This window comes from Myripristis murdjan, chromosome 15 (genome assembly GCF_902150065.1).
Source record: "Myripristis murdjan chromosome 15, fMyrMur1.1, whole genome shotgun sequence".
Classification (NCBI taxonomy): Eukaryota; Metazoa; Chordata; class Actinopteri; order Holocentriformes; family Holocentridae; genus Myripristis; species Myripristis murdjan.
In genome coordinates this window covers 10,195,354-10,212,900 of record NC_043994.1, presented here as the reverse complement: position 1 = coordinate 10,212,900, position 17,547 = coordinate 10,195,354, and the positions used below count along the sequence as shown (strand labels likewise).

Sequence of the window (17,547 nt, the reverse complement as noted above, 5' to 3'; positions counted from 1 at the left end):
AAAAAAAAAAAAAAAGAAAAAAAAAGAAAAAAAGACACACCGTCGTATGGTAAATGATATGCTGTCACAGTAGCCTAGTGGTTTTTAAGTTAAACGTAGATCTTTTTGCTTTCCTTTCCTTTATCGCTTAAATGATTGTTACTATTCAAGAACCAGTCCATTTAACCTATGGGACTGAGCCATTGATTTACGATAGCTTTATTTTGAATGACCGGAAAAAGTATTCATCATTAGTAGGCTAACTTTACAGTAGGCTATAAAACCGACGAGCCGGTGAAAAGACCATATGATGATGAAACCCCCACGCAAGATCATGGATCGCAGGATACAGCTCGTCTTTTTGCTCTTTTGCTGTAAGTAGGCCTACTGCGACCTTTTTAACTGACCACTAAAATCATAGTCTGTAATTTGAATAGCAGAGACAGCATTACATTTTGCATAATGGCAAACTACCATTTAGCACTTCACAAGGTATAGCGTTAATAAACTCTCCTTCAAGTGTATCAGCGTAAAGCACTTTGCTCTTATCTGTACGAGGCAACTAAACTGGAATGCCTGCCTTAGTTAAAAGGGAAATTATAGGCAAGGGTATATCATATTGGTCATATCGTCATACGGTGGAGAGGTTAAAAAAAAAAAAAAAAGAAGAAGAAGAAGAAGAAGAAGAAGAAGAAGAAGAAGAAGAAGAAGCATGACTAGTTCAACACTTGTAAGGTTACTGTTCTCCTAAGCCGTCAGTCGCACAGAAAAGTTATTTTCGGTGAGAATGACCCGTTTCTGTTGATGCCAAATAATCTGAAAATAGCGCGTATAGACTCAAAAATCTTGAACATGTCCTGTACTGTCATGCGACTAACCGATATATAGACGAGTGGACCAGGGAAAAATACAGAGGTGCGCAGTCGGTGTGATGCCCCTCACCCTCCACCTGTTTCTTTAGGTGTGGTCGCATGTAACGTTGCTTTTCCAGTGTTATGCCAAGGGTAAAAGCATGTACACACGTACGCATACGCTCTCTCTCTCTCTCTCTGTCTCTCTCTCACACACACACACACACACACACACACACACACACACACACACACACACACACACACACACACACACACACACACACACACACACACACACACACGCGCAATGGCACATGGTGACATTTCATTGACAAACTGTAGCAGCATCAAAGCAACGCCCATGGGCCACAGAAAGATACATCTAATAACGACAACCCGCAGCCATTTTCAAAGGGAGATATTTCATATTGGACACCTGTAATGATAAAATGCCATCCTGTTACCGCTCATCGAATGCCTCTTGTCCAATCAAATCAGCCGGCCGGAACTAACTGCGGCGTAGTAGTAAATAATCATTATCAAGTAATGAACTGTGCTGCCCTGCCAACTCGGTGACTTTGTCGCCACATATGAGGAGTTTTCACACCCCCTCGGCGACTTATTCCTCAGACGCGACGGGTGAAAAATCTCGCGACGTTTTTGATCTTTGGGAGAATATCTGTTTTCACAAATTAATGCGGTTTAGCGATAACGTCAACTTACGACACATAACAGTTCCACACGACGCGGCCCTAGTATAAAACCAGAGTCCAGTCCACTAAGAGGGGACCACGGTGAGTCTCCTTCCACGGTGCCACAGCACCTCTGTGGGTCAGCCTCAGAAGGAGACCCGGTCCAGAGAACCGCCGCTCACTCACGCTGCCACAGCCGCCACAGGTGCAAATGAGTAGCGCAGAGCCAGTAAAACGTTCAGTAGCCTATAGACAATCACAAATGATGATTTTGTGTTTATTTGTAAGTCATGCAAATCAGCATTGCATGCAAATTAGGTGATTGCATCATCTGGCGATTTTTTTTTTTTTTTTTTGGACAGCCAATAGCTATAATTCTCCACATTTCTCCAAAGTTGTTTATATTGATGGAATTTATTTTTTCCTTGTGTCCCATTTTATTAGATTTTTTTAAAGTGTGTTTTTGTGAATTTATAGTCCCGTATTCCTGTTCCTTTGCACAGCATTATATTGAGCTCATGTCAGAAATATTTGTATGTTTGAATGTGCTTTCAGTATAAAAAAGAGGCAATAGCGACTTTCCTTATGAGCTAGCCAAGTAGTGGTATGACTGCCAGCATGGCCTCAGATGTGGTTAGTTGGTAGTGCAGTTGTCAGAGGTGATTTATCAGTCAAACCCTGCTTTGTAGTTTCAATGGAAAACTGTCACAAAATTAACTGACTATGTTGGGCCTGTCACATGAGACTGAAATATTACGAGCTGTCAGATTCTTTCAGGTCTCAAACACATTACATCACCGTTTCATTACATCTCATGTAATGACTGCATGGTTAAATTCAGGATTACACAAAAGAGCATACGACATCCTGTGTTGTTGTCTGTGTCTTTCTCAGGTTGGTTTCAAAACAGTGGCAGTGCACTGCCCATCACCTGCACAGCCAGCCAGAGTGACGGTCGCACTACATACAAACTCTCAGAGTCAGCATCTCCTGACTGTGACTACGACTGGACCCTCCCTGGTGTAAGTTAGCGTAGACATAATTAATAGCTAGATTTTGTGCAGTATGGATTACTGTAATAGCACTTGCAGCTGGAGATGCATCAGTTGCCCTTATCTACGCCACACTTGCTATACCGGTTCCGGCGTGGCAGCCTTTTCAGCAGTGGTAGAGTGGCAGCCTTTTCAGCAGCTCCGTGTATGTCAGCGTTTTTTGTTTTTTATTCTTTATTTTTGATTTACTTATTATTCTTTATTTTTGATTTACTTAATCTTGTACTCTGTGGATACTGCTGAAAACTGTGAATTTCCTTCGGGATGAATAAAGTATCTATCTATCTATCTATCTATCTATCTATCTATACAGTGATTTTGGAGAAAAGCATTCATATGAAGGATATTAATCAATATCTGATCTGGTTTATACATTTTATGTTGCAGTTCATTTTGTAAGAGTAGTGATGTTTTGGATAAAAACTCTTCAGATCCTCTCTTGCATGTTTTCTTGAATTTAGGGACTTGTGCTTGCCCATGCAAACGGGACAGATGGTGATAAGGTGGTGAACAGAACCCTCGACTCCATCACTACTTTTGAATGCTTCAAGCAGCTGGAGTACCAACGAAATTGCATCCTCGAGGTAATGTACTATCTGCCTGCTACATGAAAGAGCGTGAACTGCACACTACTCAACACAAGAAAGAGGCTGTCCAAATGCAAAAGTATAAGTGATTGAATTAAATGGTAGGAAAAAGTCAAATTAAAGCAAGGCTTTGCTGTAGAAGTGGTCAGATTATCAGATCAAGTTACTTTTGTGAACTGGTGATCTCTTGCCCTGGTATTATGTGAAGACAGCTATCATACATTTCCCTGAAAACCAATCCAGCTACAGAAAGTTTGTAAAAATGTTGGGATTCTGCCAAGCCAAAGACATTAGTAATGTTAGTGTATTTTATCTCTCCCCACCCACTTGTCTCCCTTTCTGTAGGGATTGCGACGCACCGCTAAGTGTGCCAGTGAGTATCATATTTAGTCAGAGGTTTTATATTCTCTGTGAGAGATTTTTTATATCCTTTATCATTGTACACATATTGTTTTGTCATTCTGTGATGTGTTTTGTTAAGATCATTCCAATGCTAATATAATATAATACTAATATCTCCATTTTACAGTTAACTGCACCAGTACTAAAAGTAGTGTGGGTGAGCCTTCATTGGCTGAAAACACTCCTGGCAGTATCAGAGGTAAGGAAGACAAACTAAAAATACATTGACTGTACAGACCTATATAGTACATAGCATGTGCTTGCATTACATTGCTCATATGTAGACTATTGGTCTTCTGGATGATGATACCTGGTATTTACAAAATCAGTCTCTTACTCATTACTGTTTGACTTGAATATGCTGAGCTTGGACAACCCTAACCCTAACCCTAACCCTTCCCTTGCTCTGGCATCAGAGCAGAGGAATTTCCCTTGGCACTCGATGGGCTGACATTTCTCAGCACTGAATCACTGCAGGTTGTTACGTCATCGAAGTTCACATTCACAACTAGTAGCAGTGAATTACCTTGAGTCAGGGCTCTAGCATATGGCTGAAGGACCCATGGCTTTTGTGACTAAACTAACTAAATGGACTCCTTCCACAACCAAAGTTTCCCGACCAACATGTTATTGATTTCTCTCCCTGTGCCATCACACTGTGAAATGGTAATAATTCATGACTTTGTAATGGTAACAGCCACCAAAGAGAAACAGGCAGCATGAAGTGTGATTCTGTTGTGCCCTACCAGGGTTCTGTGTGTCTATCAGTAGTCCTCTGCTTACCTATAAATTAATTACGGATCATTCTGAAATAAAATAAATTGTTGCTTGTGGCCAGTCAACTGTCCAACCCTCTGTTCCTCCTCTGCACTGACAGGTCCTGTCGTCATCATTCTGATTCTGTGCTTTGCTGGACTCATCTTTCTTGTTGGCATATGCTGGTGGCGGAGAAATCATATTCGCAGGTATTTGCTAAGAAATGCATCAGTGTTCATACAGTATGTGTTGTCTTTATTTGGCATTTTTGAATAACGCACTATTGTTATTGTTAGCATGCGCACCAAGTTGGGTGAGTGGATTCAAAGATGCAAGGCACCCGGAGGTCAGGTGAATCAGGCTGTCACTAACCCTGCAAACCCTTACATTGCGGTGGCTGTGGCAGAGTGAAGCACGTGAAGACGACGGACTGAGGCTGAGATGGTGGAGGGGTTTATTCTCTTTTATTCCATTTGTAATGTCGCATTGTCAAGTACAGCACGTCTCTGTTGTCATATGAAAACCTTGTGACTCCGGTGCTAATTTTCATGCCTTAATTTGAAATATTACCCTGCCCTGAGTGAGTTTAGCAAACTGCATGGGCTTATGGAACCCACGTTAACATCAAAAGTGAATGGTGCTTTAAAAAAAAAAGTTTTTTGTGATTATGGAGATCGAGGTTCTCATTGATGACATGTTGATGGACAAACACCTGCTGTAAACATTTATACATTTTTACTTATGCTTTTGTATTTTACGTATATTATGGACCAACTCTGTGTTGAAGGTTGTTAATGAAATGTTAATCATGTTTAGTGTATCTTATAGACCTTGTGATTTTTTGTTAAATTGTACGCCAAAAGAACGATATATCATACTTGACAACCAATTGACAGTTTGTTACACCAAAAGTGCTGTCACCATGGTGACTATGCATCCAGTTTTCACTTCCAGTTACTTCCCTGAAAACACAGTTAAACTGGACTGCATTGATTGTGGCTCTGAGTCAAATGGACAGTCCTACATTTACATTAATATGTCTATATTTTTAGTTAGAGGCTTATTTGATTTAGGCGAACTGCATATTTTTATGGTCTTGGTTAACTGCAGAAGGCAGTGTGAGATTCAAACATTAGTACAAAACATCTTCATTTAGCAGCTTCTCCTAGTTGGCACATGCATATTATGACCATTCCTTCTTCATCATGATATTATGCAGGGCCTAAATAATTACATTAATGTATATTCTCTAAATTTGTGTTTTCCAAATGCACCAACTCTCTTACAAGAAATGTAAAAATACATATGCATTTCCCATTCTGTATTTTCCTAGATATATACAAAAAAAAGTCACCAGTGTAGGAAATAATTTCACTCAATCTCTCAAACTGCAGCAAATGCTAGAATCCAAGACTAGAGACAGATGTAGAACGGGCTGTTTTCTTGTGGAGGCGTGCCTAACTCTCCCCTGTAGCTGGAATCTGGGACTTTTTCTGGGACTAAATATTTTTTTAATCTGCATCCAGGAATCAGGTTACACAACAGCAGCTAGCAGTAGGCCTATTGCATGGTTAGAGATATTCTCATTTCAATGTCACATTGAAAACAGTGTTTGGCCAACCTGATTTATACGCTAACTGCATGATTTTGTCTAAGCTTGTTACAAAAGTTGAAAGTATTATTGGTTATTGAAAGTACCTGGTCTGAGTCATTTTGACTCAGGCTGGGGACTGTTTTCCACGTACAGAGGCAAAAAGGAACCACACCTTTGCCCCATTTTTGCCCCAGTTCTTCGGTATTAGTCACATCTCCAGTATTTCTTTTCTTTTCAGCAGTGCATGCTAACCCACCATACAGGACAGCACGGGTTGTGCTAAGTCATTTCCAGGGTCCCATAACTCATCATTGCAACATCAACACTAAAGCTACCAAACCTGTTTGCCAGTAAACTTGACCCAGTGGCTCATTTGACGATAATTCCGTTAATTCCTGAGAGACACTTCCCGTATTTATCCTCTGACCTTTACTAAAACATCTGATTGACTGAAATTTGTTGTGACTCATAAACAAGTTCTTCCTCTTTCTCAAAGTAGAGAGACTTTACATTCCATTATCTTTACAGGACTACTCCAACATTTTGGGCAAAATCCCCTCTTTTTGACTAACCCAGATTGAGACAGATGTTTGATACCATTTTCACCTCTGTACAGCCACGGTTCAGTTCCTATTGGCAGCAGTTTGTGTTAGCTAAGCACAAAGACTTGAAGTCTATGGGAGATCTGGAAAAAGGCTACTTTGAGTTTTCCTTTAGCACAGTAGGAGCTCAGTGTACAACCAAGGTTTGTTCCCTTGATTGACTGCACAAAAGAAAATGTTGGTGCTTAAATTGAACAGTTTATTAAATTAGTAGTATATCATTCTCAGTACTGATAATAACAACACAGCATGACTCCTAGAAGCTGTGGAAGCTGAGGGGCTCTTTATGCTGCACCAGTGAGTGCACTGTGAGTGACGAGGCTCAGTAATGTTGCTGCAACATCCCCTGGTCCCACCAACTCTGATCCCGCCCCCTATTTTGCGTTAACATGCCCCGAGGCTGTGGAAGCACGGAGACTCTTAATGCAGCACCAGGGAGTGCCCATTTAGTGTCTGTCAGCCTTACAGGTCTTAAACAGTGTCATACTCATTTGTTTTCTCAGTTGTTCAGATTGTCTAATGTATGTATGTACTGTATATCTTTGATAAAATGAAATCCAATTAAGCTATAGTCCAAACTCGGACAAAGCTAAAATATATGTATTATTATCATAATATATATTTATGTTTTATAATGTATATTCGTATTGCTATGCTTATATATATATATATGTGTGTGTGTGTGTGTGTATGTATATATGTATATGTATGTGTATATACACACACACACACACACATATATACAGTATTTATAGTATATTTTTAAAGAAATTAATTAAAGGTCAATTTAAATATGAAAACCTAGGTATTGAATATTTTACATTTAATATTTTATATTTTATATAAATAAAAAATATAAAAATAAAACATAAAATAAGACAATATAGGTCATGCGTTTGCCTTGTCAAATTTGCCTCGATGTCTTATTGTTTTTCTAATAATTCTCTGTTTTTAACTTTTTTTATTTTCCAATATATATACTATTGCATTTATCAAAATGATCAGCCTTCAGTGTGTTGTCTTTGTCAGTTTCTATGTTAAGCTTGCCAAACATTAAACTGATAAGCAATTCACAGTGTGTGTCAGTGTTGTTTTTAAAGGTTTAATAGCACCTGTTTATCTGTAAGTTTTGCAACACGGGTAGACCTCCGTGTTATCTGATAATTTATTTCAGCCAATGAAAGTGCCGGTCAGTCACACCATCTCATGTTGTATTAGGTCATAAAGGAATGCAAAGCAGGGTGTTCAGCCACGTGCTGCAGTAACCAAGACAACAAAACACATGACGTCAAAAGGAAGTCGCTTGTTCCCAGGTGTAAGTTTGTTAGAAGTGAAAGCACCATCACCCGTCATAAAGAAAAGGCTCACATTTCTTGCGTTGTAACATGATCCTGTGCACAATGTGCTTCCCCCTTTCTCCCACCGCAATTCATGCAACTAGTTTAAAGTTAGTGGGGCAACACCCATTAAAAATGTATGCACAATAGCTGTGATTGTAATCTTTTTTTTTTTTTTTTTACTGTGACATACAGTGCTGTTTTGATTGACCAAATGGTGAAAAATCTGCCAGGTTCTATGCAATTGAAGAGGGGAAGAGTGCATGCAGACCACCTTGAAAAAGTGCTTTGGACAACAGGGTACGCAAATTGAGGAAGTTGATGTTAACCTTGAGGGACCCTGGTGCTTTACTGGAACACACTGCGACACACACACACACACTGCGACACACACACACACACTGCGACACACACACACACACACACACACACACACACACACACACACACACATCCAAGCCTCTGACTCATTTTGTGAATTTAAAGAGCTGCTGAGAAAACAACAGCAGTAGATCATATCTGAGTGATCATCACAGGGTGTGACATTAGGAAAGGGAAAGCTAATCTCACAGTGCTGTGTCTTTATGTGGTACATTGTGTGCAGTCTAATCAAGTGTTTTCTGTGATGTGAACACTGTGAACTGTGAACACTGACATATTTATATTTTCTTTAAAAAAAAAAATGTTGATTACATGTAAATGATATTCCTGCATTGTCATTTTAAGCCTGTGGTGTTTGTAAGAGTTTGATCCTGCAGTACACACCGCACACACAGGATATGACCATCATACATGAGATATGCCTAAAGCAACGTGAAAAAAACTGAAATGTGAAATGTTTTTACTAAATGTGATTCAAATGTTTCAGTCCTTTTCTTTGTTTGCTGGTGTGGGTCCCTCACAATAATAAACAAGCATGCTTAAAAATCAGTGGTTTGATTCCGTGCAGTGTTGAGAAAAATCTGAAAGGTGGAGTGAAAGGTGTGCAAGATTATTTTTGGCATTTCTTCTTTATTTGACAGTGACAGTAGAGGCAGACAGGAAAGGTGGGGGAGAGGAAGGGGATGAAATGCAGCGAAGAGCCCAGACCGGAACTGAACCCTGTGGTTTAGTTGCTGTACGGACTTACAGCAGCTACACTACAGCTAAAAGTAATGAGGAGTACAGAGAGAAACTGTTGTGTTGATGAGGCTTTTGAGTCTGGAATTGCATACATATAGCTACATTTTAAATAAACAAATGCAGCTTACACTGTGTGAATGTGGCTTTAACGGTGTAGTAACCAGTAAACTGTCATGTGTCTTGTCTTATACTGACTGTATATCCACTTGTGACTTACTGGAATACAAGGCAATTACAGGAAATCTGGTGTTTGTGTTTGTGTGTGTGTGTGTGTGTGTGTGTGTATGTGTGTGTGTTGTGACTGCTTTTGTATGACAGACATATTCAAATAGTTCTGCTGACTTCATTTTCTGTTACTTGACAGACAATTAATTGGTTAACTACAGTATCACATATACTATAGTTGCTACTGTTAGTGTTTATTGATGTCATGTTTTGCTTTGGCAAAATATGTTTCATGTGTCACCAGACAGGCAATACTCCAGAAACATGCTCATAACTGGGTTTACATTCAGCAGCCAGGAGCTCTGTGGACTTTCCCTTGATGCAGGAATTTCCCACAATAGCCTTTAACTGTGTCTGTATTTGTGTGTGTGTGTGTGTGTGTATGTATGAGAAAGAGAGAGTGAGAGAGAGGGGGAGAGAGGGAGAGAGAAAGAGAGAGAGAGAGAGAGAGAGAGAGAGAGTGTGTGTGTGTGCACGTTCACTATGACTTGCATAATCTGGTTTAACCTGTGTGACTTCCTGTGACAGATGCTAAATGAAAACATTTCTCACCTGATTGTTTTGCAGCTGTTTGTTCACACCGTGATTCCTCAGCAATTTTACTATTTGTTCATTTTTCCATACAGAAAAACATGGAAAAGACATGTTTAACTACATCATCCTTCACCCACTCCATTCATGACAGGGCGCAATCACCGATTAAAAAATCAAATAAACAACGGACACAGAAAAAAAAAAAGATGTGTGTATACAGTGGCTTACTCAGGCTGTTTGAAGGGCGGGGGCGAAAACATAAAAAGGGCATCTAATGTGTGACAGGCGGTTCCACCAGTCTGCAAAAAGCTAGGATGCATCATGTTTCTGAAACAAATAACAATATTTGTATTATAATAATGGAATATAACTGTACTGTATATAATGTTGTGTCACAACTGTATTACAAAAGAACACAGCACCACCAGCAGCCCTCTTGCCGAATCCACCTCAACATCACACAAACAAGATCTATTGTTCTTCAATTAAAAAGGATAGTTCAGGGTTTTTTGAAATTCCAGTTACAAAAGCCAAATGTAAAAACTAGGAAATGTCTTCATATGTTGAAGGCACTTTTTAATGAGCATTCTTGACGCTGTTACTGATACATATACACCCAGTGATAATCTAAACCACAGATGTCAGACACACGGCCCGCAGACCAAATCCGGCCCGCCAGCACGTCTCATCCAGGCCCCAAGATGTTTTGGAGCAGAAGGGGACAAAATCAAACATATTTTCAATCAAAATGTCATTTTTAAAAAATTGAAATAGTTGCATCCAGTTATTATCAACCATGTGTGATAAGAAAAAAATAAGATGCTTCTATGACAAACTGACAAATTAATGATAAGTTATGATAAATGAACCTAACAAAGCAAATCATCCATTGGCCAAAAGTTTAGAAAAAAACCCCCCAAAAAAACCCACCAGATTTACACCATTGCTGCGTTCTGTTAGTTTTGCAAACATGCCGTCAAAAAGGCAGGGGGTTGAGAAGAAATGTAGAATTCTTCAAGAAAAATGGAAAGAGCAGTTATTTCATTTTATTCTGGGAGGTAAATAGCAAAACTTTATGCTATGTATTTGTTGCATTCCTCTCTTCTGCTTTATGTAAATCTACACTGTGTTATTCTTGTGAGCCAACATGCAATTTGTCATAGATTGATAGGCTATAAAGTGATTGATTTAACATAATAAAACAGACAGTGGCTGATAATACCCAAGTGTCAACTTGGGTCCTATTGAGGTTAGCAAAAAAAATAATCTGACACCCCTGATCTAAATACTGCGCAGTTTTTACTGCAATTTAATGCTCACCTATAAAAATACTCAAAAGCAGTTAATGCCAGTGAAAATGTGGATTGTTATAGAAATAAGCTACTCTGTAGGGTTACACACAGGGGTTACACAGACACTTCCCCCTCTCTAAAATGGCAGATAAATGAAGGTGCGGCGAGGGCAATGGGGGAGAGTTGAGGAAAAAAAAGGGGACCAACAACGCCACCTGTGGAATTTCACCCCAGGAAATTAAGGATGTAACTTTTGGATGCTGGTTAAAACTGATGAGGCACACAGGCTTGTTACTGAACAGTAGAGACATAATGAGCATTTGCTCATTGAATGCTCTTCCACAGGACCTGAGAGTCTCTGCTACTGTGGACATGTTTAAAAAGGAACTTAAAACATACTTGTACAGGCAAGCTTTTCCTGAAAGGTCATGAACCAACCATGTTCTGACTGTCACTGTCTTTTGATAACTTTGTTTTGTGTTTTATACTGTTTTTATTTGACTTTGTGTTTTTATAGTTTTTATTGTTATCCTTTATGGTTATTTTGTGAGCCTCTCTCTGTGAAAAGTGCTATATAAATACATTTTACTTATTTACTTACTTACAATATTTTGAGCATTTGTCATGAATAAGACATTTGACTCATCTCGTCCATACTCGTCCATATCAAGTATAATGGTGCATTTATTGTCAGTTGTGTTCAAATGTAAACTGGTTTGTGCTCAGTTTGTCTGGGGGAACAGGCTGACTCCATCACTGATTGTGATGCAGCTGTGAGGATTCAGTCTGGGCCCTCTGTGCACTGTTGCATCATAAAGGTGTTCTAGAACCACTGTTTGATGAAGAGGGCAACATGTGGACTTTCTCCTCATTCTTCCACATGCAGATGAAGGTGAGCAGCTGCTTCTCCTCTCTGATGGAGCAAAATATCTCAAGTCCAGTGATGCTGTAGGCTACCAGAGTTGGAAACACTAATGAAATATATGACCTATTGTACTTATTTTTAGTCAGGCACTATTTGAATTTGTGTACTTTTCCAGACAGCTATATTTTCACTGCCACTGCTGAGCTGCTAAAAGATCTGCAGACTTAAGTTTGACTCTGGTAGCTGCCTGCTGTTAGTTTTTATTTATTTATTTATTTTTATAAATCGTGACTGTGAAAAAAATCAAAGACAGGACAGATGCTGAAAAGGAGGTGGGCTGCTTCATCGTCTTGGAGGCCTACACTTGCTGGCTTGTTGCTTTAGCCATTTCAGTGGTTTGCTATGCAACACAAGGATTATCTTTTGATAACATGAACCTGTCAAACCCGTCATGTATCCACAGATATCCATGTTGGAAAGGCTGAGATCCTTCTCCGCCCACAAGTTTCGCATCGTCCAGTTTCATGAGAGCTTTGAGAAGGACGGATTCACTTGTCTGGTGTTCGAGGCCTTGGATATCAGCCTCCAGGACTACATGAGGCAGAGAGACTTTGTCCCTCTGTCTCTGTATAACATTAAATGGATCACCAAACAAGTACACACATAATCATTTCCACATCAAAATTCACAGCTTCTTCAACTATCAGCTGGGACGCATGCTTCATGTTGTTGAACTGACCTTGTGCTTGCAGCTGGCCAGGGCGTTTTGCACCCTGAGGCTCATGAAGGTGATCCACACAGACCTGAAGCCAGCCAATATCATGCTGGTGGATCCCCACAGGAAGCCCCTCAGGGTGAAGCTGGTTGATTTTGGGTTGGCCATCCCAGTGTCTGAGGCCAAGCAGGGCTCCTGTCTTCAGTCCATTCAATGGAGGTGAGATCTGGAGGAGCATGGAGCACTGCTCTGCACGAGTGTGTGTCCAGCTGCTCAGTTCTACTGGCAATAAGGAGCAGAGTGTGTGTGCCCTGTCCATAATCCTCGTCACCGCCTCTGTGGTGTCTATAGGCACTTCTGTGTCCAAAAACAAAAACAAAAAAAACAAACCAAAAAAACAAACAAACAAAAAAAAACTTGAATTATTTTTATCTTAAATTTTGAGGGAACTTTCTGGTGATTTTCAAATTGTTTCTTATCTCTTTTTGTAATTTAATAATAATAATAATAATAATTATTATTATTAGTATTATTACTTACTTGTAATTTTTTTATTATAATTTGTGGTCATGTTTTGATAATTTTCAGGTTAATTTCTTATAACTTTTTAATCATTTTTATTTTCACAAACATTTAAAAACAAGAATTCTGATACTGACCTGACCTTTAAATTTTCATAATTCTAAATATAATTTTCATGTCTTTTTTGTTCATTTTTTGTGCTAATTTTTTGTACTGCATTGTTTTTTTCTCAAATTTCTCATCAGCATTTTCAGATTTTTTTTTAAAAAAATGCTGCTGCTGCTGCTGCTGTACATTCCTGTCTGTGAGGGACTTTTGCTGTGTCCCATGTTGTATTCCTCTTTCCTCAGAGCAGGACATTTTCTCATGTGGTGAGTTGTTCTTTCACTCTCAGGTCTCCAGAAATCCTTCTGGGCCTCCAGTTTTCTGAGGCCATCGACATGTGGTCGCTCGGCTGCGTGATGGCTCAGATGCTGCTGGGCTATTCACTGTTCCCTGGAGACAATGAATATGACGTGGTGAGTACTTTACTGTTTGGACTGCCTGATTTCTTTCCACATAATTTCAAATAGGTGAGAACAGAGTCATGTGATACTGTGTTTTGTCTCCAGATGAGGTTCATTGTCGAGTTGCTGGGTCCACCTCCACTGTATCTGTTAAAAGTTGCACAAAGAACAAAGTTGTTCTTCAAACAACCACCAATTTACAGCTGGAGGCGATACTGGAGACTCAAGGTGAGCTCGTGTATTTAGTGCAACACATTCCCCTCTAATGGGTGTGGCTTTTCATGAATTGTCTCAATACTTTGAAAAATAGTTATGTAAAACAGTGAATGGTTCTTTTGAGGATGTAGCTCTGAATCAGGTGATTAAGGATCTGCTCAAGTAGACTTGACTTTGTTTTAGAGCCCAGCGAAGTACAGCGTGGACCCCAGGAGGTACAGCTTCAGGTCTCTGGTCCAGCTCAAGGAGGTAGGTGCTCAAGCAGCTGCTGAACCAGGAAAGTGAAGACACACAACTGGTTCAAGTCATTTCAGCCTTTCACTGAACACCAAGGAGAACTTGACTGATTTTCTATTTGACTTTGCTTGTTTGTTTGTTTGTTTTCAAATGTAGATTCTGGCTGCGGAGAGCGGGGCTGAGGCAGATGATGTCAGGGACTGCGTTGACCTGATAAAGGCGCTCCTTGAGGTGAATCCTGCATGGAGGCTCATCCCTCCTGAAGTCCTCGGGCACCCCTTTCTTATAAGGCGCATCTTTGACCGCCCCTGCCCCGAGACCAGGCCTCAGCCCTTTAAGAGGAAGCTGGAGAGCAAGAGCAGGTAAACACCCCTCTGACTCTCAGGACGTTGTTGAATGTGCCTGAAAGACAAATTTGAGGGATCAGTGTGTGTGTGTGTGTTAACTGTGAGTGTTTTCATTCAGAAGGCCAAGGGCAGCCTCTGCAAAACAGCGGCCAGCCATCATACTGGTCAAGCCTGCGCCAGTCAGGGAGGACATGCCAGCTGATGGAGCCTCTGAACAAAGACCCAGGTACCATGATTTTCTCTGGTCACTGCATCGTCCCTCAGAGAGTTAGGCCTTCATGAGAGCAGATCACAGAGTACTGCATGTGTACTTATGTGGGAAGTAGGAATGAATCCACTGAGACAGATGATCTCAGCCCAGATGGGATTAAGTGATGGCTAACATGAGAAAATAATCTCCACTGTGTGTGTGTTCAGCCCCCAGGTTCTTGTGATCAAGGACTGCAGCCCTCAGAAGACTGAGGAGGCCCTCAGGGAAACCGAAGTCACTGATGCCAAAACTGAGGACCAAACTGACATCACACTGGAGGTCCTCAGAGAAACTGAAGTGACTGTTTCTCTAACATCACCAGACAACACCACAGAGGTAGGCAGCACCGCTTGCTGAGTCTGCTTTTCTTATCAGCAATATTGAATCCACAGTACAGAATGTGAGCGCTGCTGATGCTGACAACAACTTGCTCTCAGGTTGGAGCGGCCACTTCTCCAGCCGTGGACGGTGTTGCGAGCGTTTGTGCTCCACTGAGCGGCCGTGCTGCAGCCCCTACCGCTGACCTGAGCCAGGCTGCTGCCACCAACAGGGCTGACACACACTCAGCTCACACCACACCTGGTAGGACTCACTCACCTCAACTGCTTTTTCAACTCTCACCTCCTTCCACACTCTGGCTGCCTCCACCAAGGCTGCTGCTGCCACTGACTGTCCTCTTGTGATTTTCAGACATCATCCAGCCTGAGGAGAAGAAGAAGAAGCAGGGCAGGGTGAGGCGCTTCTTCTCCAGGGTGCTGAGGGTGCTGAGAGGTGTGAACAACCGTGTGGATGTGGTGTGAGGCCCTCCACATGTGCACCTGCAGCTGGATGGCAGTCAATCAATAATCTGTACATAGTTGTGAATAAAAATCTGTATATAGTTGGAGCTGTGTGGTAAACCTCAATTATTTCTTAAAATATAGGTCATAACCAGAAATGGCAAAAGTACACATATTCTCCACTCAAGTATAAATAAAAACACTAAAAGTGCCTGAAAAATCAGGAAACCAGTACCGTTAACTAGCTTGATAAAACACTGGACTTGTCATTCAGTCACATTAGATTCAGGTTTATGAGCGTGACAAACGTGGAACAGATATTTACAGTTAACGTTAGATGAGTTTGTCTCAAATATTTTACCAGTATTAATGATGAAATTATTGACTGAATTGATGAATTTAATCTATATACTGTACATTCTGTCTATTATCCAAGAGCAAGTGTTGGAAAAATGTTGGAAAGGAGTTGTAAATTCTGTGCTACTGTCTTTAAGAACACAAAAAATAAATGTTGATTTTGCACTTAAAATAAAATTGGCTTGACTTAATTTGAGACGATTCAGAAGTCTTATTTACATTGTTTTGTTTTTAATTTTCTCATTAAAAACAAATGAAATGGCATGAAAAAACTGCTGTCTGGCACGACTGTACCTCCCTCTTTCTCTCTTACGCTCCTTTGAAATTTGCCATACAGTGTTGAGCCCTCAGCATGTTCATATGTTTTAAATAATGCTATTAAAAGCAACAATCCTCTGAACAACTTTCTTGCTCACTGTTCTATTTCCACTACAGTCCATCAAAGTAGCTTTTCAAGAACTTGAAATTCAAAATACACTCTAAAACTAGAGGAAATATCTTGAATAATCCAACTACATCAAACTATTCTTCAAAAAATATTTATTGTAGTGTCAACAAAAAACAAAGCAAGATATGGCATCAAATAGTGGCATACAGTATATGTTGGAGCTGTGCACTGTCCCTTTTAGAAACTATGCCACAAAATAACGCAACTTAAAACGAAGAAAAAAAAAAAAAAAAAAAAATTATATATATATATATATATATATATATATATATATATACTTTTTGAAAGAATAAAAAGCTCAGTATTTGCTCCTCCTGTGGTCTGTTCTCTCTCTCCCTCACTGTCCTGCACTCGCTTCAGCTTGGAAACAATCATTAGCTATTAGCTTAAACAGTGAGCTGAAAGAGTAACATAACTTTTTAACACTTAAAAACGCACTGTTTTACATTTATAATTAGCACCGCTTGCATTGTGCTTTTATTGAATATTACTATATTATTCAAAATTATTTTAACTGTGAAACCTTATATAGACAGGTGTTCGCCATTCCAAATCATGTTCAATCAACTGAATTTACCACAGGTGGACTCCATTCAAGTTGTAGAAGCAAGGATGATCAGTGGAAATTGGATACACCTGAGCTCAATTTTGAGCGTCATAGCAAAGGGTGTGAATACTTATGTACCTAATATGTTTAAATGTTTACATTTTTAATACATTTACAAAAATGTCTGAAAACATGTTTTCACTTTGTCATTATGGGCTATTTCGTGTAGATTTTTTAAAAAAGAAAACTAGACGCAAATCAGTTTTAGAATAAATATGTAACATAACAATATGTGGAAACTGTGAAGGGGTGTGAATACTTTCTGATGGAACTGTATATGACTGGTTTTGAGGGCCTACTGTGACTTTTCATGAAGCGCTTGGGCCTAGATGTTAGTGTGCTGTTGCAGCACAGGTATGTGTGAATGTTTTGACATTCATTCTGTGCAGAGGCAGTGAAAGTGTGTAGTGTGCACATGGCCACACATGTGCACCATTTGTGATGACTTGCAAAATGGAGTTCTGTAAAACTTCTGCACGTTACTCAATACGTGAAGTTACCCGAGCTGTGTCAGAGCACACATGGGGAGAAGACGGTGCAGTCGGTGCTCAGTTTTGTATAAGAGTTTGTGTAATCTGCTGAATGATGAGGACATTGTGTTGAAAGTGTTATGGAAGCCTCTGCAGTTATTTGCGCCCTCTCAGTTTGGCATGGAGGTTGAAAAGGTTAA

The 17,547-nt window shown here is 40.0% G+C and overlaps 1 protein-coding gene across 1 annotated transcript; it reads left to right on the top strand.

Moving 5' to 3' along the window:
- The first annotated feature begins 244 nt into the window (after positions 1 to 244).
- On the top strand, positions 245 to 5,147 carry LOC115372232 (uncharacterized). The gene is made up of 7 exons (XM_030069935.1): positions 245 to 353; positions 2,420 to 2,547; positions 3,039 to 3,161; positions 3,510 to 3,537; positions 3,694 to 3,765; positions 4,444 to 4,531; positions 4,619 to 5,147. The coding sequence occupies exons 1-7, from the start codon at positions 287 to 289 to the stop codon at positions 4,731 to 4,733; spliced, it is 621 nt and encodes a 206-aa protein (XP_029925795.1). The 5' UTR covers positions 245 to 286; the 3' UTR covers positions 4,734 to 5,147.
- Positions 5,148 to 17,547: the final 12,400 nt, after the last annotated feature.

What these genes read in the sequence shown, in the direction of transcription:
- LOC115372232 (XM_030069935.1), top strand. Translation starts at nt 287, where the DNA reads ATGATGATGAAACCCCCACGCAAGATCATGGATCGCAGGATACAGCTC. An exon ending in AACGAAATTGCATCCTCGAG is followed by an intron (nt 3,162 to 3,509) that starts GTAATGTACTAT and finishes CCCTTTCTGTAG; the next exon opens with GGATTGCGACGCACCGCTAA. An exon ending in CGGAGAAATCATATTCGCAG is followed by an intron (nt 4,532 to 4,618) that starts GTATTTGCTAAG and finishes TGTTATTGTTAG; the next exon opens with CATGCGCACCAAGTTGGGTG.